Below are 23,202 nucleotides of genomic sequence, written 5' to 3'. Positions count from 1 at the left end.
TTGCAGCACCAAAACCACCCAAAATGACAGGTTTCTAATGAAGCACAGGCCAGTGTTTTGCTGCTGACTAAGTCTGACTACCAAATTTCATTAAAATGAGCCGCACCTGACTGAGACACACCTGCCTTTTGGCTGATGCACAAACAGCTTTAATCACTCAGGACTGTCTAGCCTAAACACAGACATAATAACTGAGGTATTCAAAACTAGTTCCTTTAAAGGAGAGTTAAATCCACTATCTGTTTATGGGACTGCAATAATAGTTCAGTAAGGAGCGGTATTTTCTCCTACACCGCACCACTGTCTCATACCTCCGCATTAAACTCTATCTCATATCTGCGGCGGCTCATCATGTGCTATTTCAGCAGTTCCGGACTGAGGTTTTAAAACAGGTTTTTTTTCCAGACCCTTAATGTAGCCCACAGTACAAATAAATGGCATGAAAATACGATATGGCTCTTATAGAGTCAGTGCCTATTCATGCAACATAATAGCAGTCATTTCCATATACTTCATTCTGAAAGGCCTTATCAAGAGAGCAAACATGGAGTCTCTCTTTATGTCAACAACTCTATCTGTGCACAATAGGGAGGAATAGAAATGTACCACAGTCTGTCCATGACAACAAAAACTGTTCATCATTTAACCTTGACCTTCATAGACTGCACCTGTACAGACTAATCGTGCATGTTAAGTATCATCAAGCATGAAAATGATTTATATAAGATTAATAAATAAACAAAAACAAAGTACAGACTGTGGGAAAATTAATCTCTCTGTCTCTTTCTGCCCTCCCCCAAAACTTGATTCCCCATTTTGCCTGTGCTTGCTGGTCAGCAATAATCAGACCCTCTTTCTGGAGGATTAGGCTCAAAGCTTAGTCCAGTGGAGCAGGCAAGCCCATTAAAATGAGGTTAATGCTTTCAAAGAGAAAATGAATAAAGATTTTTTTTTCTCTTAAATTCCGTTGTGAATTTTTTTTAGACAAGTTGATTTGGAAAGCCAGAGAATGAATGGGATGGAGAATAAAGAATGGAGCGATCACCTTCGTTTCCTCTAAAGAGAAGGAGATTGACTTGACCTCACCCCTCCAACACTGCTCTGCTAGCGACAAACTGCATAGCTGTGACCAATTTTACAGAGCAGTAATAATGGCCACATCTTACAATATAGATAGTACATCTTCTGTTCCTCTGGCTCAAACAGTAGAGCATGGTGCTAGCAACACCAAAGTCATGGGTTTGATTGCCAGGAAATTCAAGAACTAATTAAATATATACACACCACCATGTCTACACTGGACGCGAGCGGCGCAGTGTGACAAAATACTATAGAACCCATTATAATCAGTGACTGTGTCTACACTAGATGTGGCATGGCGCGACACAATAAATCCCCGACAGTAAACGGCTGCCTCGGTACTATCTATGACGTACTGACACAAATTCAAATGATTTGCAACTGTCGCTTTGTTGCGTCCGGTGTAGACACGGTGTTACGCTCAATAAGGCTGCTTTTATTTGATCAAAATAAAGTGAAAACAGTAACAATGTGAAATATTATTACAAATTAAAAGAATAAAATAATATCTATTTTAAAATATATATATATATATATATATAAAAAAAAGTAATTTATTTCTGTGATTGCTAAATTTTCAGTGCCATTACTCCAGTTTTCAAGGTCACATGACCCTTCAGAAAGCATTCAAATATGCTGATATTTCAAGAAACATTTCTTATTAATATGTTGAAAGCAGTTTTGCTGCTTAATATTTTATGTGGAAACTGTTATACATTTTAGAATTCTTTGATACATAGAAAGTTTAACATTGTAACAATGTTGATTGAATGCATCCTTGCTGAAAAAAAGCATGAATTTCTTTCAAAAAATTATATATAAATTATAATTAAAATGTGTATATATATATATATATATATATATATATATACAGTGCAATGTAATGTAAAAATTAAATATTATTTAAACATATATAAAAAATTATCTTTTTTAGATAAAAGTATCTGATGATGCAGAAACAAATGCATAAATGCAAATGTAAACATGTTCACTTTCAGATTTAATTTATCTCAAAATAGAGAATTATTTTGGTTCCTTCTGTTATATCAGGTTCTAGCAATATCTTTGATGTGGGAAACCAGTGTGTAACGCCACACTGAAAAACTGCTTTGTGTAGTTAATGCTTCTCAAATTTCAAATGATATTGTGCTTTCAAAAAAACATTTTATTTCTTTTTTATATTTACTTGATGCATAACAATTACAGTATTACAGCAATTACATAATGATAGCCAACTATGCCATTTTTTAAATAAAAAACCTTCACATTTTTGCAGGTTTCTGTAATTTAATTAACAAAAATAGTGACAGAGGGAATAACATTTGTCAGGCATATACAGATGTACTGTCATAAAGGATGTAATGTCTCTATAAAGACAGGAGTGCTGTGTGTTTGGACCTGATGTTCCCCACAGGTGTGCATTAGAGAGGAGCTCCAGTAATCACAGTGTTACCTGTCCCAGCGGTAAAAGAAAGGAAGTAAAGCCAGGCAATTATTAGAGCTAAAAGCCCTGTGGAAAGAGCCAGACCAGCCTCATTAAAGCTTTTTAATTGAAAGCAGGAGAGGCTGTGCTGCCTTTCCTCCTAAAATGTGCTAATGCTTGTGCATTGAAGAGCTTGCGCGTGTATGTCTTTGAGCGAGTGTTCAATAGATGTGTGTGTAAAAGGTATGTGCATGTGTGTGTGTGTGTGTGCATTACCTTAATCTCCGCAGCTGTGAGTTTCTCCATGTGTCGTGCTAGCTCAGCTGAGCTCTGGTTCTTCCTGTTCAGGTAAACCTGACACACCTGACTCCTCTCCATCAGTGTGAATAGCAGGAAGCGATCGCCGATCACCGCTGAAAAACACAGAGAAAGGTTAAAGGTCAAAACTCATATGACCTTGTGAGACTACAGCTTGACTACAGATTGACTCAAATGCTAACTTACCCCTGGTAGAAAACCTTCTTACTTTTATAGATAGAGATAATTCTTTCAAACAATGATGTCCCCAAATGTCCCCCACAATTCACTGGAAAAACTTTGTGCCAAAACTCAAAGTAACATCCCTCAAAACATGTTTGCATTTCATGGTGGGCACTTTCCTTTGACCTGTACTGTTTTTACACATACCTAATGACATATTTATTGTCCAAACCTCTTTTATCTAACCTTCATGGTTACCTCCCTACCGAATCAACTGTTGGCTAGTTCAAGTAATGCTGTGATTTCAGGTTTTACTATCCTTGTGAGGACATTTGGTCCCCAAAACGTAGGTAAAGTCTGACCCACACACACAGAAATGCACTAAATGAATAATTTCCGTAAGTGTTTGAGTCAGGGCAGTAGTTTAAGAGACTAATAAGGAGTCACAGAAGAGAGAGAGTGAGCGAGTGAAAGAGAGACTGTAAAGCCTGTAGGGTATGCAGCTTTCATGTTAAAGAGACATTTGCAGTGAAACTGTTGACAAGCTCTCCACACTGTGATTAGCAATTAACCTTCCCTTCCTAAAAAATGAATCTGTTTATGAAACCAATTAAATGGCAGAAAAAATTAATACAAGCCATTTAGAGAAGCAGGTTTAGTTGAGGATGATATTCAGGGCTGGAATTTCTAACCTTAACAGAAATTAGAGACGGAATATCAGGGCTTCTGCAGTAATTATGAATCATCTCACATTCAAGCATAAAAAGGGAGCTCATTTCAAAGGAAAAGCGTGTTAAATGCAGTAATTTTACCATCGTTTTTAAGTTTTACTTTAGCAAGTCTACAATAACAAAGAAAACATGCACATTTGCATAAGATTTTGAAACTTTTTTTGTTTTTGAAAATGTTGAACTTAAAATTCTGATGTACTGTGTGTTAGGAAATGTAATATATTTTTGGAAATTGAAAGAACATTTTTTACATAAACCAAAGTTTATAGTTTAGTCACTTTAAGAGGCTCAAGAGTGATTTGGAAAAGCTAAGTGTAAACCATATACTCTACCAAATTAAAACTGATTATTTAAATGACATATTTTCCCTTTGGAAAATAAAAAGAAAAAAGAAAAACATGGAACATTCAGAATGCTTTTAAAAGATTACAAAAATTCCAGAAAACATACTGATGTATTAGTGTTCAGTAATCATGGCCAAATTAACGGGAAGATTCCATGATAATCCTTCGAAAGATATTCCAAATTTGTGTCCAGGGGCCAGTAAACAGGTTTTGGAACATGTGGGCAGTGGGTTAAATCAGAATAAATCAATAAATTCAATAGTTAATGCTCCATTCCTTTAAAACATGTTTACAGCATTGTCTAAAATGCTTACAAGCAGTGATATTAATTTCTAGAAAAATATAATACAATATTTGATGATGGCGGATATTTTGGTTCTTAAATGGTAGGTAATTATGTTTTGGGCATCTCTAGTGGACTCAATACCAAGATGGTTTTTACCTAAAACCACTGTGGGAGTTTCTTATACCAAACAAATATTCCCAAACACCTCTCTTATCATTGTTTGATTGTCCATATACATCTTAAAACATCGTAACCTGTGACTGTACTAACGAAACAGCTATAGATGCAGTACAGATAATTTATGGGTCACAAATGTGTCCATCGCAATCACAGGCCAAACAAAGTTTTTGATTTCTCTCTTTGTACTACAGCACTCACAAAGTAACTTCATCACGACCAGAACAGGTCTGACTGTGTGTGTGAGAAAATAGCTGAATAAGTGACAGATGTAGAAGCCCTCCTGGCACCCCCACCCTTACACTCTCGCTCTCTCTCACACACACACACACACATATAATTACTCTGGTAATTAGGGGCTCTGGGGGCCTGAATGGCACTCTATGGGGGCTACTAGGAAAAGGGAAGGGGTGGGCTGACAGAGTGAGAGAGAGAGAAAGAGAGCGAGAGAGGTTTGTCAGGTATCTAGAGACCTGGCACAGAGAGCATTAGCCATATAAGCTCTAAACAATACATGACGTGAGAAAATAATTAGCAGATTTGGGATAGTGTCCAGTTTCACAAACCAGAAATAAGACAAGGAGCCATGCCAGATTCCCCTGAGATTCAGGAGGAACCTCAACGTGTACGTGTGTGTGCATTTGTCCGTGCCTTTCGAACTTCCATTGGGAGTAACGGAAGAGGGAGAAACAGAAGGGACTGACGTTCGTGACCTGTGGGTGTGCATGCCGCCCAGGCCCATGCTGGGAAAATGAGCAGTGAGCGAAACTGCAAGGAGAGGGGGAGAGACAAGAAGAGGAGAGAAAGAACAGAAAAGACAGAGGGAGGGTAGCATGCAAGTGTGCATTTACTCACCATCGCTGATGGTGTCAGGAGGTAGTCGCCCCACCAGCGTTCTGTCAATGGCCACCCGTTCAACCTGAGCTCCGCCCAGGATAAGGGTCACCAACACACCTGATCTCAACAGCAGCTACACACACAGTATCGAACATTGAAAGAGTCACAATGTTTCAAAAACTATGACTGTAAATCAAGAGTACAAGAAAATTACATTCAAAGAAACTGTTCACACAGATAAATTAATATTGCTTCATATTTTTATTTTTCTGCAGAACACAAAAGAAGATATTTTAAAGGAAGTTTCATCTGTTTGTTTGTTTGTTTTTTTACTTTATTTTTATGAACTTCAACACAATAACAATCAAACAACACTCCTTCATGGGTACATACATAAATATCTTTCCCAAAGTATAACATAAAAAGTAAAAGAAATTTCAGTCTGGTCAACTGGTTACGATATAAGCAAATATTTGTAAGCATGTATACGTGAATATTTGTGGTCATACATTCATAAACATAATACTCATTTCCTTAGGCTTACTATCAAGCAGCCGTTGATCCTAATTACATACCTTTACATTAATGAATATACATATTTCACTTTGGCATTTATCTGTCTTCTCTCTGTTTTGATACATAGATTGTCCATTTTCCCCAGTGTTTCTTAAAAGTCTCTTCTTGCAGTCTCAACCTGAATGTCAGTCTTTCCATCTTGTAAATTTCTGTAACTATTTGTTCCCACTGAGTTCTTGTTGGGGGAGGCTGCTGGAGCCATAGTCGAGTAATCACTTTTTTTGCTGCTGCTAGTAGAATCCTGAGTAGATATTTATTCCTATTATTAGATTTGAGATTTCAATCTCAATTTCCAAGATTTCCTCTATGCTAGAATGTATTTCTGACCAAAACAGATTTAAAACTGGACAAGACCAGAAGACATGTACATGATCAGCTGATAATGACCCGCACTGCCTCCAGCAGAAGCCCTGATTTGTCATTCCTTTTTGTTTTGCTTTCACTCTGGGTGTAATAAAGAAACAAATTGTATTTTTCCAACAAAATTCCCTTAGAGCCCTGGAATGACTAGTCATACACTGTGAATGCCAAAAGTTCAGTCATTCTTCAGCTGGGATACAAATCTGCATTTCCTTTTCCCACTTTTCTTTAATATACTCAGTAGAATGGCCTTTAATATCTTGAATGCAGGTATATAAACCAGATATTAATCGTTTTTCACAAGTATTTGTATTATACACTTTAATGAACATTTATCAAAGGGGAATAATCATTTGTTACTCTTCTGATTTTCATATCATAAGTGTCTAGCTTGTAAAAGCCTATAAAAATCCTGTTTCTCCAGACCAAACTTGATCATTAAATTCTGAAAAGCCTGACTTTCTCCCTTTGATATAATAGAACAGTAAACAGTTATTCCTTTTTGTGCCCAGCTTTGAAACCTTTTATCCATTTGAGCGGGGTAGAACTGAGAATCATAACCAATCCAACTTAATATTCTCATCTGATACTCTAGTTTGAACTTTCTCATCAATTTATACCATAATTCTAAACCACATTTTGTCCACTGAGTTATGTTTTCAGATATCTCCTTAAATTTATTGTTATCACCTAAAAGTGACTGAACTGGAATAGGGCTTTGCAAGATTTCCAATTGTTTCCAATTGGCAATATAGGTTGAATCACAGCAACATAGCAAATTTCTCAGTTGGGCAGCATAGTCTGGAAGGCATGGCAGGGACCGTCCTCCTTTTCCTTTTGCTAACTGTAGTTTTAAATTTAATCCGTGTTTTTTTACTATTCCAAATAAATCTAGAAATTATTCTGTCCCAGTCGTTAAATTGTTTCTGGGGAATTTCAACTGGTAAAGCCTGAAATAAATACAATAGACGAGGGACTATATTCATTTTAACTGATTCTACTCTATTGCTCATATCCAATGGGAGTAATGTCCATCTATTCACATCTGTTTCTATTGTCTTATTAATGGGGACATAATTGTATTTATATATTAAACTGGGATCCCTTGGTATATTTACCCCTAAATACTTAATGCTCTGAGAGTCCCATTTAAAATTATACATCTTTTTTTAAGGCCTGACAATTAAATGTCAAAATTTGAGTTTTGTTAACAGTCAATGAATAACCAGAAAGGCCCCCAAATGCCTTGAGGGAGGACCACAACATAGGTATTGTATTTTCAGGGTTGCTCAAATAAACAAGGATGTCATCAGCATAAAGACTTATCTTCTCTTCTTTACCTTTAATATTTATGCCCTGTGTCCATATTTTCTCTGATTAGTTGGGCCAGAGGTTCAATAAATAGAGCAAATAAGGATGAGGAAAGTGGGCATCCCTGTCGAGTTCCTCTCTCCAAGGTAATTCTCTGAGATAAATGACCATTTATTTTTAATATTGCAGTGGGGGCCGAATATAATGTTTTAATAGAATTAATAAATTTCTCCTTGAAACCGAACCCGTGTAGCACTTGATATACAGTGGGTACGGAAAGTATTCAGACCCCCTTAAATTTTTCACTCTTTCTTATATTGCAGCCATTTGCTAAAATCATTTAAGTTAATTTTTTTTCCTCATTAATGTACACACAGCACCCCATATTGACAGAAAAACACAGAATTGTTGACATTTTTGCAGATTTATTAAAAAGGAAAAACTGAAATATCACATGGTCCTAAGTATTCAGACCCTTTGCTCAGTATTTAGTAGAAGCTCTGAATACTTTCCGTACCCACTGTAAGTATAGCCAGCTCACAGAGTCGAAAGCCTTCTCTGCGTCTAGGCTAAAAAAGACTGCACTCATTTTGTTTTTAGTTATATGACTCATTATCTGAAGTGTATGTCTAATATTATCATGGGTTTGTCTGTTTTGAATAAATCTGGTAGAACGGTTTCTAATCTTTTTGTTAGAATTGAAGTATACAGTTTATAATCTACATTAAGAACTGAGATGGGTCTATATGAGCTACATTCTTTACTGTCCTTTCCTTGTTTATCTATGACCGATATGATTGCCTCTTTCCACGACTGTGGAAGCTCTCCCTCTTTAAGTGTATGGTTAAACGATCTGAGAAGTAAGGGTGTTAATTCAGAGCGAAATATTTTGTACCATTCAGATGAATATCCATCCTTTCCAAGAGATTTATTTGTCTTTAAGCTATTTATTGCCTTATCTAATTCGAGTTAGTTCAGCCGTTTGACGGTAAGTCCAATGAATCAAGAAAATTTGAAATCGATTGCGTGTTTGTTTGAGATGGCTGAGATGAGAATAAAGAGTTTTACAAAAATGTTCAGAATATCCTTTATACAATTACTTATTTTCCCTGTAACTGGGATTTTAATATTCTTTACTAGGTTTTTTGTTTTTTGCTTGCAGAGACGCCAAGCTAAAAGTTTCATGGCTCTGGGCCCAGTTTCATAGAATCTCTGTTTAGTAAATTTGGCCTGTTTTTCCACATCATCTTCATATATTTTATTGATTTCTTCTCTTACCGTCTTTATTTGATTCAGCAGATTTGAAAATTTTATTTTTTATTGTAGTTCCTGAAACTTCGTCTGTTTGGCCTTTTTCCGGAATGAAGTCAAGAGAATAATTTCCCCCGTATCACCGCCTTAAAGGCATCCCATAACACGAGGTGAAACCTCTCCATTATCATTGTCCTGTAGGTAGTGCTCAAATTCAATTTTCAGTTCCTCCTGTACTGTTATATCATTTAATATTCCTGTGTTTAAATGCCAGTTTCTATTTTTTGGCATGTTATCTAAATGTAATTTAAGATAAACACCAGCATGATCTGATATATCTCTCACACCAATACTACAATCTTTAACAATATGAAGGTCTGATTTAAACATGAAGAAATAGTCTATCCTGGAATAAACTAAGTGAGGTGTCGAATAATATGTATACTGTTTACCTTTAGGGTTCAACTCCCTCCAGACGTCAATTAGGCTCAACTCTTTTATTAGTTTCCGCACCATTGAAGCCTGTGAGATTATTTTCTTCATTATTTTTGTGCTAGACAGGTCCAGTTTAGGTTGGAGATGGATATTCAAGTCTCCTCCACATATCTAAGTACCGTTTGTTTGTGAGGCTATCAACTGGAATATTTTCTTAAAGAATAATTTCCCACTGCCAGGAGGTGCATAGATATTAAATAAAGTAACCATTTTTTTTATCTAATTTTCCTTTTACCAATATAAATATTCCTTCCTTGTCCCTAATTTCAGACATAAACTCAAAGGTTTGTGAGTTAGGTATTAAAATAGCTACTCCTCGTTTTCTACCAGACCTATGTGATAAAAAGTAAGTTTTTAAAACCCAATTTTTTTTTATTTTTCATGCTCCAAATTCGACAAATGTGTCTCTTGCCAAAATATAATGTTTGTTTTCTCTCTCTCAGTCTTTGCTATGGACCTGCTTCTTTTTAGGAAGTTTCATCTGTTTGGATCAATATTATGAAAGTCAAAACTTTCAAGCTCCAAATCAAAACACTGATCAAGGCATGCACCCAAAAACGATATAAATGAGGAGCCAATAAGGTTTGACATTAGTTTTGCATTAGAAGTTTGTGACACCATATTTCATGTAGTATTTAAAAAAATACTGTAATGGCTCTAATTACTCATTTTATCTCCAGAAAAATAAATAAATAAATAAATTAAATAATGAAGGCAAAATAGAGGGAATATAGGGAAAAAATATTTTAAATACCAAATATTTTCAAATTGTTTACAAATTAATGTTTCCACATCAATTTGGAGATTCAATTTGAAAATATATTTATGATTAAAATTTTAAACCATGATTAATTATAGAAACACGCTATTAATTAATCTTTTTTTACGCACTATTTTTAAGTCACCGTTTTGGGTCCCGTTAACTTTCCATAATATGGACAAAAATAGCTGAAACATCCTTCAAAATATCTTCTTTTGTGCTCCACAGAAGAAATAAAGTCAAATAGGTTTGGAATTACATGAAAGTAAATGATGACAACATTTTAATTTTGGGGTGAAATATCCCTTTAAAAATTACTGGCTGAGAACATTTTGACTGAAATAAGGGGGAATTTCATCTCTACACAATGTCAACAGGCGATAAAGGTCACCGCGTCCAATCAGACTGCTGTGCGGGAAAAACCATCTCTGACCACCAAAGAAAATTTAACAGGGTTTGGTCTTCCTGACCTTTTAAAACGTCTGAAATTAAGCACTTTATGTGCCGAAAATGTGTGCGCATGTGGCTGAAGAATCCATCCACACTGAATGGAAAACCGCTGGGCTACAGCGATGTGCTTGGGAAGGGAATCTTTTTTGATCCCAGAGATAAATTCCCCAAGAGTATCTGACACAACAGTATGCATATGCTCATTGCCTGACCTCTGCTACATGAGCCAACTCATGCCAAGAAGGCCTGATGCCTGCTGGGTACTGGTGCATGCTGGGTAAGGTACCTGACAGCACTGTTTGCTTCTCCATCTGACACTCATGACCGGGCATGACTGCAGCAGCTCCTGAGAGAAAGAGAGACAGAGAATGTGTAGTAGGAATGAGTCGATGCCGTCTGAGTGTTTTCAGGGTCAGGTTTAGAAGGATGTTTCCAGTTTCAGATATGGAGAGGCAGCAAAAATGAGCCCGAGTCGGACTGAACAAAGCTAGGTTTGTGTGAGAGAGCCAGAGGCAGAGAGAGAGAGCCAGCTCACAGTCCCAATCATCCCCCTCAAATATCCCCCACGATGACAGAGAGGCAGCCTCACAGGTGCTGAGAGAGGTCGGGGGGATTTTCTCTTTCCTTATGAAAAGAGAGAAAGAGAGAGAAAGAGAATGCTCCTATTTGTTAATCAGACTGCAGGAAATGTAAACAAATACCTCTAATTCCTTTAGGGCATCACGTAGCTTCTCCGGGCGACGGTTACTAAGGAACCATGGGTAACCCCGACCTGAGTGACAGAAAGAGAGGGAGAGAGGACACAGGTATGAAATGCATCTGAGGCCAGAAAGAACCAATAAATGACCGCCAAAAGAATGTGTTTTGTGTTTGTGGGTTTTTTGAGGGTGAAGGGTGACCCTGAAATACAGCTCCACCTGAGGTTACCCTACAAATTAATCTGAGCTGACAGCTCAAGAATTAAATCCACTCATTTCAATCCTGATGAAGATTTGGGTACAAACATATGGGACACATACAAACAGGAATGAATAGGAAAATAATGATTGTTAAAAAAAGAAAGTCTCGTCCCATTTGGCTTCAAGTCGAAGGACAGTCCTAACTAATCATTTTTAAATGTCTTTTAAGGTTTATCTTCATTTTACCATGTTTAAATTATTAGACTTATTTTATAATACAGTTTTATGGTGGCTTTTTATATTTTAAGATTTATTAAGATTATTAATTCAAATTTTATGAAAATATTTTATTAAATAAGCTAATTTAAAGTGAGTTTTAAAAAGTAAAGAAAAAAATCCCATTTAGATTCAAGTTTTATGCCAAATTTAGTCGTTTTTAAAGCAAACTCCGTATTTCTTCCACATAAAACTCCAAAATTAACATTTTCCCTGAATCTACAATGCAAAGCAAAGATAATAAACTTCCTATTTCTTTTAATGTTTAAAACATTTCTCTATTTTCATTAGCTAAAATATTTACTTTCATGCTTTTTTTTCATGTTGTAGACAGAAGGGATTTAAAAGCTAAATATGAACTAATAGCGCAACAGAGGCTAAATTCAGTGTAACGCCTCATTCAATCAGCGCTCCCTGAGTTAGCACAGTCACCCGAGGGAAGAACTCAAAGTTACCATAACATATTAAACACATTAAATACGCCACTCCAAAATGCCTCGTTCCGCTCACAAAGCCCCCCAAATTTCCTCTTAGATCTCAGTCCCTTTTTCCCTCTGGAGCAAACCAGCGAAGGGAAAAAAAAGAGAAAGAAACGTTAATAGAATTCTCGGCTGAGTTTAATCTGTGAGTATGCGTTTGCATTTATGCATTAATACATTCATCCGGGACAGGGACCCACAGAAATGGAGGAGGTCTGTTATTTATTTTCTTAAAGATTCCGCAATCAAATCCAAACAGTTTTTTTTATTATTATTTCTACACCATTAAGAAACATCTCTTGCCTTTTAGGAGTAAGAGGATGCAAAAATAAATGAATGCAAATGAAGGAGAGAGGATGGGAGACGAGCAGGAAGGGGGCGAGAGGGGGACGGGTCTGTGTCTTCTGATAAGGGTGTTTGTGTTTCACTCGAGGGCGACGGGAGTTACCCCACCAGCAGGGTGAGCGAGTAGGAGGTAACTGGGCATTGCAGTGGGAAGACACTGGCCATACTGGCAGTGAATGTCTGACAACATCATAAGGGAGTCAGTCCTATAATGAACTACATTAAAAGGGGCAGAATGAAGCTGTACTTGTCTTAAAACAAATAGAAAAACTAAAAAGCAAGGAAAAACACAGTAATTGTGCAATGGTTAAATGTGAAGCTGAAGGAAATGGTCCAGTCAAAACCTTCAACATATCAAAAGAAATACCATGTTTTTTTTAACATAGTACCACTACCATGGTAACATCACTGTATTCTTCATAGTACTTTGGAGACCCATGGTACATGGATATACAGTAGTTATCATTCAGTACCATGATATTAAGATCTTAATGCATCACTGTACCATGGTATCAACACAACACTTGTTTAGAACACATGGCTGTCTTAGATCTTAATGAAGTCTGCAGAATTACTATATATGCACATTTCCTGTGCAAAAGCTTGATAAACTGCCATCAAATTGTCCATCATCGTGACTTGCAGCCTTATGCAGTGTTTTTTCATTCAATTCTTCTTCATTAATGTTGCGTCAGAGTGATGTTTAATATTTGTCAGATTTGCACTAATGGGGCACTTAATTTCCCAGGCATCTGAAGCCCAATTTAAATTAGGAACCAGTTGAGTGTTGCTTCAGTAACATGCAAACCAATGTTCTTAAATACTGAGCTAATATGATCATTGACACAAAGGTTAATTGTTTGATGATGGATTACTTACTGTCTGCAAACTGCTGTTTCTCATTGTAGTAATGCTGATCAGTAGGAGAGGCTATACAAAGAAGAAGAAAACAATGTGAGAAAAAAAAAAGATTTTTCAATCTTTAGAAAGGATGCAAAAGTGAGTTGCATGTGCATATGTAGATGTTGTCCCTTTGAAGAAAGCAAACATACTTTTTACATGTTAACCAGTTTAATTTGTCTATTCTAACAATACTCAACAATGAATGCATCACTTAACCGCAGGAACTCATGAACTCACTTCCACCACATTTCAAATCATATTTTTGTAATAAAATGCAGTCTCTTTTGTCCTGCTAATACTAATTTTTTTATAGCTGAGATACTAAATTATTAATTAAATTAATTAATAATTAAATAATATTTTCACACTTTTTTGCATAATTTGACAAAATAACATCTATACTGGAAACAACACACAATTAAAATACTATTATTTAACATAAATTACACTTTCCTTGATGGCTCTTTATTGCTCTCAACTGACACTTTTGTCTACTTGGTAACCAATTACACTCATTTTTTAATAAAACTTTAGTTGCAGAACTGTTGGTTATGATGAAAATGACATCATAATTGCAGGACAGTTGTAAAATTAGTAATACAATTCTATCCCTGGCATATAAAATGGCCATAGCTTAAGCAACACCCTCAAGTGTCTTTCTCAGCATATGGTCACTCAGTTGTCGCTCCCCCCAAAGTGTGTGTTTGTCAGAAAGAGAAAAACACTGACTCATACAGTGAGAGGGGCAGGTATGCCGACAGACGGAAATGACTGAGGGCAAGACCAAACTCCTGCTTTGTCAGCACGCTGTCTTTCCACTGTGCTATAGTACCATACCTTAAGCCCCATCTCACCCCAGAGTCCCAGATCTCCAGCCCTCAGCGGCCCAGCCAGACGGCCTCCTTCCCTGCCTTGCTCTACAGGAGCACTGCCTCTCTCTGCTGGAGGCCTGGACCTGCTGGACAGCTCCAGGATTACTGCTGCTAATCAGATAAGGGCCATTCTGCCCCTGCCTGCCCCAGACACATCTGCTACGGGATAGAGGGGTAGGAAAGAGCCCCCTTCCTCACATGAGCATGGGTCTCCTTCGCCCTCTGCTGGAGGCCGTAAGAAACAGCAGGTACCACATTCATACAGAAACTGGATTTCTAGAAATAATCAATTTTATAGTCATTTTATATTGTATAAATTATGCACTACAGGTTAAAAGCATAAATCAGGTGAGTCATAAATCATAAATCAATTGTTATAATAATGTAATGATTTCAGAAATGATCACTCATGAACACGCACTATAAAAATGACTTCAGACTTTGATCTCTATTATTAATAAATGGTAGGTATGAGAAATAAACTAACACTGCATCATTATGTTCCTCCTCAATTCCTGATTCTTCGAATTAAATGAGACTAAACATCTGAAAGTCTTTATAACATCAAAGTCTTTTTGTTTTCTCAGATAATAAGACTTTATCATAAATAAAACAACGGAACAAACAAAATCTTTCAAGTCTCAAGTCTGAAGTATTAAAAATGAATAACAATTTCGTTATTGTTTAAATTAATAAGATTTTCACGTTTCAGAGCCGGTTGTGTCCTCTCATGTGGGGTCTGGATTATTTCATGTTTAATCTGCGACATGTTAAAACACTTCATCAAGAAACCTGGTGGCACTTCATTTGCCCAGAAGCATTTAGAGAACATCTGTAACAGTGATGAAGAGGCCCACACATGATCTGCAGATTTTGCTAAGCTTATTTTAGGGGCAAACCTTAAAATATTAAATATATTAAAATGTAGTTGATAGTATTGCATACTTTTTGGTAGCTAAAAGTATAATTAAATTAAATACTCAATAATAAAAAAAAAAAACTGATCACAAAAGTGGACGGGAGATTTGTAGAACTTTGAGAATGATAAGTGTTACAATTCTGTGGAAATCTGCAGAGCGAAGATTCAATTTGTGTCTGGTGTTGAAGTGTCATTTAGTGAATTTCAATTAAGAATTCAAGAGAAATAAGAAATACTTTGGTTCAGACAGGAAGACTCAACTAAAAGTTCTTTTTTTCCTTCTTAATTTTTTGCTGTTTGTACTTACATGTTGTTATTTCTTCGTACCGTAGACCTTAGTCAGGTTAGACAACATATTGAATTTAATGCAGATTAAAATGTGAGGGATAGACTTACAGTCTTTACAATGTCATGCACTGTATACAGGTTCTAGACTGTGTAATTTTCACAACTCACAACTTTCAAAACTGTTTATGGAGTTTTTGTGTACTGAAGGTTTATTTTCAGAAAGTCGTTTTGCCAGCTGAACAATCGGTATGTTGTTAAACAACAGTACACTGTACTTTTAGCCCTCACAGCCTCGTTTTCATTCCTGTCAAAGATTCAATATGGCGCAACCCTGACTAAGGTCTATATGTATATCTGGCACATTAAAAAAAGTTATGATCAAACTTTATGGAAATATGAAATGTAAATTACTTGATATATTTAATAAAGACACAAGAAGTTGCATACCTGGTTCTCCTTTTTCATAGAGTTGGTATGTGCCAATATCTGTATCTGGCAAAGACGAATAAAAAGAAGGAAGATGTCTGAGTTTCATCCAAATACAATATGAAACACTGAGTTTGTTAGCAAAAATCAGCTAGAATAAGCACTGTCTAATATAAAAATTCAGCTAAAAGTTTTGCACTATTGGCTGAGATAGATGAAATTTGATGTCCTTTAGGCAATGTCAAAAGAAAACTGGATTCCTAAGGGAGCTGTGAGCACCTGGAATGTTTGACTTTGCATTAGATTTACAGTTGGATTCTTCATGGACATTGTGTAACAAATAAAGATGCACTAAACCATTTTCATCCACCCATCCATCTGTTGAAATTTTTATTAATTTCATTCCCTCCTTCTCTCTCTCTCTGTCACTCAATGTACAGGTCAAGAGGGCTGGCTACAGGCGATAGAGCTGCAATCACATACAAATACTCCCACACAGACTGCAGAACACAATATAAAGCATGTAGACAAACATGCATGCATTTAATCCACGATAACATGTTATCACAGGATTTTCCAAATAACTGATAACTGGACTCGTCTGTGAGAAAAAGAAAATACAAATTGCTCTTACACACACTTACAGTACACCAGAGGAGCCAAGAAGAAAAAAATCAAAGGGTGGAGAAGGAACAAACATGCAAAAAAGGTTACGACAGGAGCAGAGGATGTGAGGATTTTAACTATAAAGCACCATTAAACAACAAAAAGAATGGCACGACAAATTGAAATGTTGTGCGTTATGAAGTATTTATCACAAACTGCCTCTTAAAAGCTATAATTAAGGGTCCCATACATTTAATTATAGGCCACGGAATGTCTCTAACTCTAGACTAACTGCTGCTAATGTAATAATGACCAACATAAGCGTGTCACACAGCAGTTTAACCGGCTCCGAGTCAGACAGAGGCATATGGGTGCATTTAATGAGAAGAAAAGAAGACAGCAAAAGGAATACTGCAGGAATACACCTATAAGAGGCAACCAAATGTGTGAAAGAGAGACGTTCTGTATGTTTTAATTACCTGGGACTTGCAGGCTGTTCCTGAAGGACCACAAATGTAGCTCCGCCAGGCAGAACGACATCTGATCGAACTCAAACACGAGCCTGTCCAAACAGGGAGAGAGCCAGTGAGAAAGAGGAAAGGCAGACAGAACAATAGCAGAGATATGCAGCAAGAGCCCTGTGTTTCATATCACAAAGAGCTGCAGAGATAGGGAGGATTGTTTTCAGACTATCACTAGTTTTTGGCACTTTCGGGCCACACTAAAAAAAGAGGAGCTATTTGAGTTCATACACATGCAAAAACACATCAACTTAAAGGAAATGAAAAAAGATGAATCCTCTACACAGATAAACATATGCATCTCAAGGGTGCTTACTGACACAACATGCTGGCACACACACCAGACTATGACACCACTCACACACTCTCTGTTTTCTTCAAACACACACACTCGCTCCTGCTGTGTTTCTGGGTTTGAGCCAGAGCTCTGTGCCAGGTGTCAGCACAGTGTGGAACACCTCTGCACGTCTCAACAAGGTGAACACACCTCTGTCTCCTCCACACACACACACACAGTGACAACTCCCTGGACTAGTAAGCTACAACACACTCTTTCTTTCTCAGACAGATGGCATTCAAAAAGAACTGTATATTCATAAATATTAGAATCCAGTCAACTACCGATGATATGATATATGACATGCCTAAAAAAAAAAAAAAAAAACACCAAACAACATCACAAGAAAGCAAGCTTTTTTTTCTTATTTTGGGAAGCTTTTTCCTGTTCATTAGGTAGTGGCTGTGTATTATGTTGCATACTATACACTTTAAATACTAAATTAGAGTAACATTTATGCATTTGGCAAATTTATCTAAGGACGCACGATATATTGATACCACAGTCTAAAAAATGCTGGGTTGTTTCAACCCATCTTTGGGTCAAATATGGACTACCCCAAGTTCATATTTGACCCCAGTTGGGTTAGTCCATATTTGACCCAAAGTTGGGTTGAAACAACCCAGCATTTTTTAGAGTGCACATCGGTTATCAGCTGATGTTAAGATTTTTTTAATGTATTGCACTGGTCGATATTGATTATTTAATTGTGCATGCTCATTTCCTCTATTTTTTACATTTATATTACCTTTACGATCATCTAACACTCAAAAAAAAGTTAACCTCTAAAAACACTAATAATTTAATAACACACTCTAAAAAATGCTGGGTTAAATACAACCCAGTGCTGGGTAAAATAGGGACAAACCCAGCAATTGGGTTGTTTTGACCCAGTAGTTGGGTTACTACCCAGAAGGTTGGGTTAAACATTTAAAAGGGGCAAAAAATTCTGCCACTTTCCTAAATAAATAAATAAATAACATTTACCACAAAAATAAAATAATGCTAAACCAAAAAAAAAAAAAGTGTTGGGAAAACGCTGTCCCCAGCACAGCCTCTTAACAAGTTTTCTGACATAAGAGGATTCTTTCATCTTCTCACTAGCTTTTAAACATTTAACCCAACCACAGGGTCAAAACAGCCCAATTGCTGGGTTTGTCCCTATTTTACCCAGCACTGGGTTGTATTTAACCCAGCATTTTTTAGAGTGCACTGTTACATGTAATCTTTAGCAAATGTCATAATAATCATTTTTCATACTGCACAATATAAACGACATGACACCTACAGTAAATTCAATTAACATTTAAAACAATTATTTTTATTTAGAATTTATTTAGACAAGCAGTATAGAAATTTAATATAGGCCATTTACCAGTGAAATTAATATGATTATGGCTTATCGGTTTCAGATAAAATTTTAATATTGGCACCTTCCAACTTCTATCCAAAGTACAAATTAAAAATAAAACAAAAAGTAGCCTAAATTAGCTTTTAGGCTAATATTGAACTTTTTTAGTTGCTGAAAAATGCGAGGACGGGGCTTCCACAGCAGTGTTTAAATCCTAAAAGTTAACTGTAAGTATTGAATTAAAGGTAATAATGTAGTTAGGTACAGTGCAAACAAGTGACAAATGAGATACGAGATATCACAAATGTTAATTAAATAATTTCTTAATATATCAAAAAGTAAACAATTTCAGCAGTCAGTGATAGAGAATCACAATGAGATTGGAGCATGTCGCAGGCCGGACACAAACCTGCAACACCCGTATAAGCACCATAGTGCATGTGAACTGATGGATATGGCGAAGCTTCAGCAGAAACATGGAGTTTGACTGAGACCGAAAAACTTTCAAATATCCTTGGTCCAGACGTCTATCCATCCATGCGACCTGTTTGGATGGCTAAAGGTTGCAGAAAAAATTTAATCTAATGTCATATTGAAGGAAGAGCAGCATCTCTGCTTTCTGTCTGTGTCACAGGGTTAGCGCTGAGCATGCCAAGTCTTATCTCGAGGCCTGGGCTAACAGAGGGGGGAGAGTGAGAAAGAGAGAGGGGCAAAAAATTCTGCCACTTTCCTAAATAAATAAATAACATTTACCACAAAAATAAAATAACGCTAAACCAAAAAAAAAAAGTGTTGGGAAAACGCTGTCCCCAGCACAGCCTCTTAACAAGTTTACTGACATAAGAGGATTCTTTCATCTTCTCACTAGCTTTTAGAGCAAGTCAGCTCTTTCGCTCTTCTCCTGACAGAAACCCAATTTCTCCACAGAGGGAAGAAGCTTCAATTCACACTTTGAGATGGACAGTCAGGCGGAAGGCTCATTTTTGATTACCCTGTCTCAAAATGGCCATGATAAGCTAGAAAATGAGACAGAATTGCATCTTTATTTTTGACATCAGGGTGACGCAAGGCTGCGATTCACAACACAGGCCAGAGAAGCACTTAGAGTGAAACAAGAAGAGACAATTGGTCTCATTGTTCCACCTAACAAGTTTTCTGACATAAGAGGATTCTTTCATCTTCTCACTAGCTTTTAAACATTTAACCCAACCACAGGGTCAAAACAGCCCAATTGCTGGGTTTGTCCCTATTTTACCCAGCACTGGGTTGTATTTAACCCAGCATTTTTTAGAGTGCACTGTTACATGTAATCTTTAGCAAATGTCATAATAATCATTTTTCATACTGCACAATATAAACGACATGACACCTACAGTAAATTCAATTAACATTTAAAACAATTATTTTTATTTAGAATTTATTTAGACAAGCAGTATAGAAATTTAATATAGGCCATTTACCAGTGAAATTAATATGATTATGGCTTATCGGTTTCAGATAAAATTTTAATATTGGCACCTTCCAACTTCTATCCAAAGTACAAATTAAAAATAAAACAAAAAGTAGCCTAAATTAGCTTTTAGGCTAATATTGAACTTTTTTAGTTGCTGAAAAATGCGAGGACGGGGCTTCCACAGCAGTGTTTAAATCCTAAAAGTTAACTGTAAGTATTGAATTAAAGGTAATAATGTAGTTAGGTACAGTGCAAACAAGTGACAAATGAGATACGAGATATCACAAATGTTAATTAAATAATTTCTTAATATATCAAAAAGTAAACAATTTCAGCAGTCAGTGATAGAGAATCACAATGAGATTGGAGCATGTCGCAGGCCGGACACAAACCTGCAACACCCGTATAAGCACCATAGTGCATGTGAACTGATGGATATGGCGAAGCTTCAGCAGAAACATGGAGTTTGACTGAGACCGAAAAACTTTCAAATATCCTTGGTCCAGACGTCTATCCATCCATGCGACCTGTTTGGATGGCTAAAGGTTGCAGAAAAAATTTAATCTAATGTCATATTGAAGGAAGAGCAGCATCTCTGCTTTCTGTCTGTGTCACAGGGTTAGCGCTGAGCATGCCAAGTCTTATCTCGAGGCCTGGGCTAACAGAGGGGGGAGAGTGAGAAAGAGAGAGGGGCAAAAAATTCTGCCACTTTCCTAAATAAATAAATAACATTTACCACAAAAATAAAATAACGCTAAACCAAAAAAAAAAAGTGTTGGGAAAACGCTGTCCCCAGCACAGCCTCTTAACAAGTTTACTGACATAAGAGGATTCTTTCATCTTCTCACTAGCTTTTAGAGCAAGTCAGCTCTTTCGCTCTTCTCCTGACAGAAACCCAATTTCTCCACAGAGGGAAGAAGCTTCAATTCACACTTGAGATGGACAGTCAGGCGGAAGGATAATTTTTGATGACCCTGTCTCAAAATGGCCAAGATAAGCTAGAAAATGAGACAGAATTGCATCTTTATTTTTGACATCAGGGTGACGCAAGGCTGCGATTCACAACACAGGCCAGAGAAGCACTTAGAGTGAAACAAGAAGAGACAATTGGTCTCATTGTTCCACCCAAATTAAGACATGAGAATGACCTGAATGGCAAATTAGTGAAACTATTTATCAAAACACAGCGCACACTCCCTTCCTGGCACTCACCGGAGACACAGTGCTCCCCGCGCACTAGTTCACGGTGTCAGCGGGCACGTCCCAGAGTGCCACACTGCAGATGCCACAGTATCGTGAACATAGCAGCGCCGGCCGGCTGTGGCAAGCTGCTGAAGTGGCCGCACATTTGCATTCGTTAATGGGCTTTTATTGTGCTGTGCGCGAGCAAATTAAGAAGCAGTATTTACTGATCTGGGGAAGAACAAAAGAGAGGTCAGCCAGTGGGACAAACACAACTCCTCTACTCCACAGACTGAAGCGCAGCTTCTAGTTATCCAGCGTTGAGTGTTTTTGAAATGGCTTTTTCCAGAAATTGTGATTGATTGTTTAATTGGCAGTCTGAGAGTTCCTAGTAATTGTTTCGCTGCTTTGTTTCAGGTGTGTGTATGTTGGCAATTTGTGGAAAGTTAGTAGTTTGTGGAGAAAGGGACAGTTTTTGTGCAGCGCATGCAATTAAATATGCATTTGCAATTCCGGTTGTCCTTTTTTTCCGCACCGAGGTCATTTCATTGAGACCGGCCAGCTTAGTGGAAAGAGAGAAAAGTGTAAATGTGTGGGGTTTTTTTTAATGTGTGAAAAACACTTGAGTATTCCTTTGAGAAATCTGGCAAGTGCATCATCTGCCTGTGACAGGCCTCTTCTGTGTCTATGGTGTGTATGTGAGGCAGAGTAATAAAAAAAACTAACAAAAATAAATTGTCTATTTTCCGTTCTTTGGGCCGCATCACAAGACCTCCAAAAATAGTTTGTAGGTCACCTTCAGTGTTTGAACTTAGACTTCAAATCTAGCTTCTCCAAAAGCTAGTGTGCCCATGAGAGGCCTCTAAAAATAGAAATCATAATATCACATAATAAAATCATAATATCAAAATATCATCATAATATATATATATATATATATATATATATATATTTATATATATATATATATAAAAAGTTTAAATATTTACCCTAAGTTATATTTAAGTCAGACATTTCATTTTAGTAGTAGTAGCAGCATCTGAACTAAGACTGCAAATTCCTGAAAAACGTTTGGATAAAACTGTTGACGATTCTCAGCTTGGAACTCCAACAAGGATGTTCTGATCAGTATTTCATAATTTTAAATAATAATAATAATAATAATAATACATTTTAATATATTTTGTTAATGACGCTGTGCCACGCATCTGACTTCTTCACACTTAACTGAACTATCAACAGCAAATTCCATTGTCATCATATTTTATCTTATGCAAATGAACACACATTTGTACCAAGCAATCAAATGGTTCGGATAATTTTATATTGAGTAAATTCCTATAAGAGAGATTCACATCTGTAGCTGTTCCTACACATGGAAGCACACAGGAACCACACTGAGCAGCTGTCAAACTACCTCTAATCCTGATCCTGGGGCCAACATGTTCCCTACCTTCAGGTGGATGTCTCCAACTGCCTGTCTGAGCAGAGGAACACAGTCAGTCTACCTGAGATCTTTTCAAAGGAAACAGAAAGACAGCTGTTGAGACTTTGACCTCAGTCAAACAGCCAAACCAACTAAATGTGCATCATAATAAAATAAGTTATTACGATGCATAAAGAGCTATTTCTAAAGATCTGCCCTGTTACTACTTTTTGTTGTTCTGTACATTACAGTGACAGTTAAGACATTTATATTAAAGGAATAGTTCACAGTGTGATCAGATAGAGAACTGGATTGTATGTGGATAGCATTTACAAACTTTGGGTCAAAATCCATCCTT

General features: G+C 36.8%; 1 protein-coding gene across 1 annotated transcript in view; it reads right to left on the bottom strand.

The window, feature by feature from the left end:
• LOC107583458 (WD repeat-containing and planar cell polarity effector protein fritz homolog) overlaps positions 1-23,202 on the bottom strand; it is a gene marked incomplete at its 3' end in the record, with an annotated part of 45,086 nt that overhangs the window by 12,985 nt on the left and 8,899 nt on the right. The window contains exons 2-8 of the mRNA XM_016269663.1: positions 17,054-17,136; positions 15,990-16,034; positions 13,440-13,490; positions 11,263-11,333; positions 10,848-10,907; positions 5,377-5,491; positions 2,780-2,916 (exon numbers count right to left, since the gene is read on the bottom strand). Of these exons, the coding sequence (XP_016125149.1) occupies positions 2,780-2,916; positions 5,377-5,491; positions 10,848-10,907; positions 11,263-11,333; positions 13,440-13,490; positions 15,990-16,034; positions 17,054-17,114 (540 nt within the window). The remainder of the gene's footprint in view (positions 1-2,779; positions 2,917-5,376; positions 5,492-10,847; positions 10,908-11,262; positions 11,334-13,439; positions 13,491-15,989; positions 16,035-17,053; positions 17,137-23,202) is intronic.

This window comes from Sinocyclocheilus grahami, unplaced genomic scaffold (assembly GCF_001515645.1).
Source record: "Sinocyclocheilus grahami isolate Dianchi unplaced genomic scaffold, SAMN03320097.WGS_v1.1 scaffold4.1, whole genome shotgun sequence".
In the NCBI taxonomy this organism is placed as follows: Eukaryota; Metazoa; Chordata; class Actinopteri; order Cypriniformes; family Cyprinidae; genus Sinocyclocheilus; species Sinocyclocheilus grahami.
Note: the sequence above shows the minus strand (reverse complement) of the source record. Positions and strands in the feature narration are given on the sequence as shown.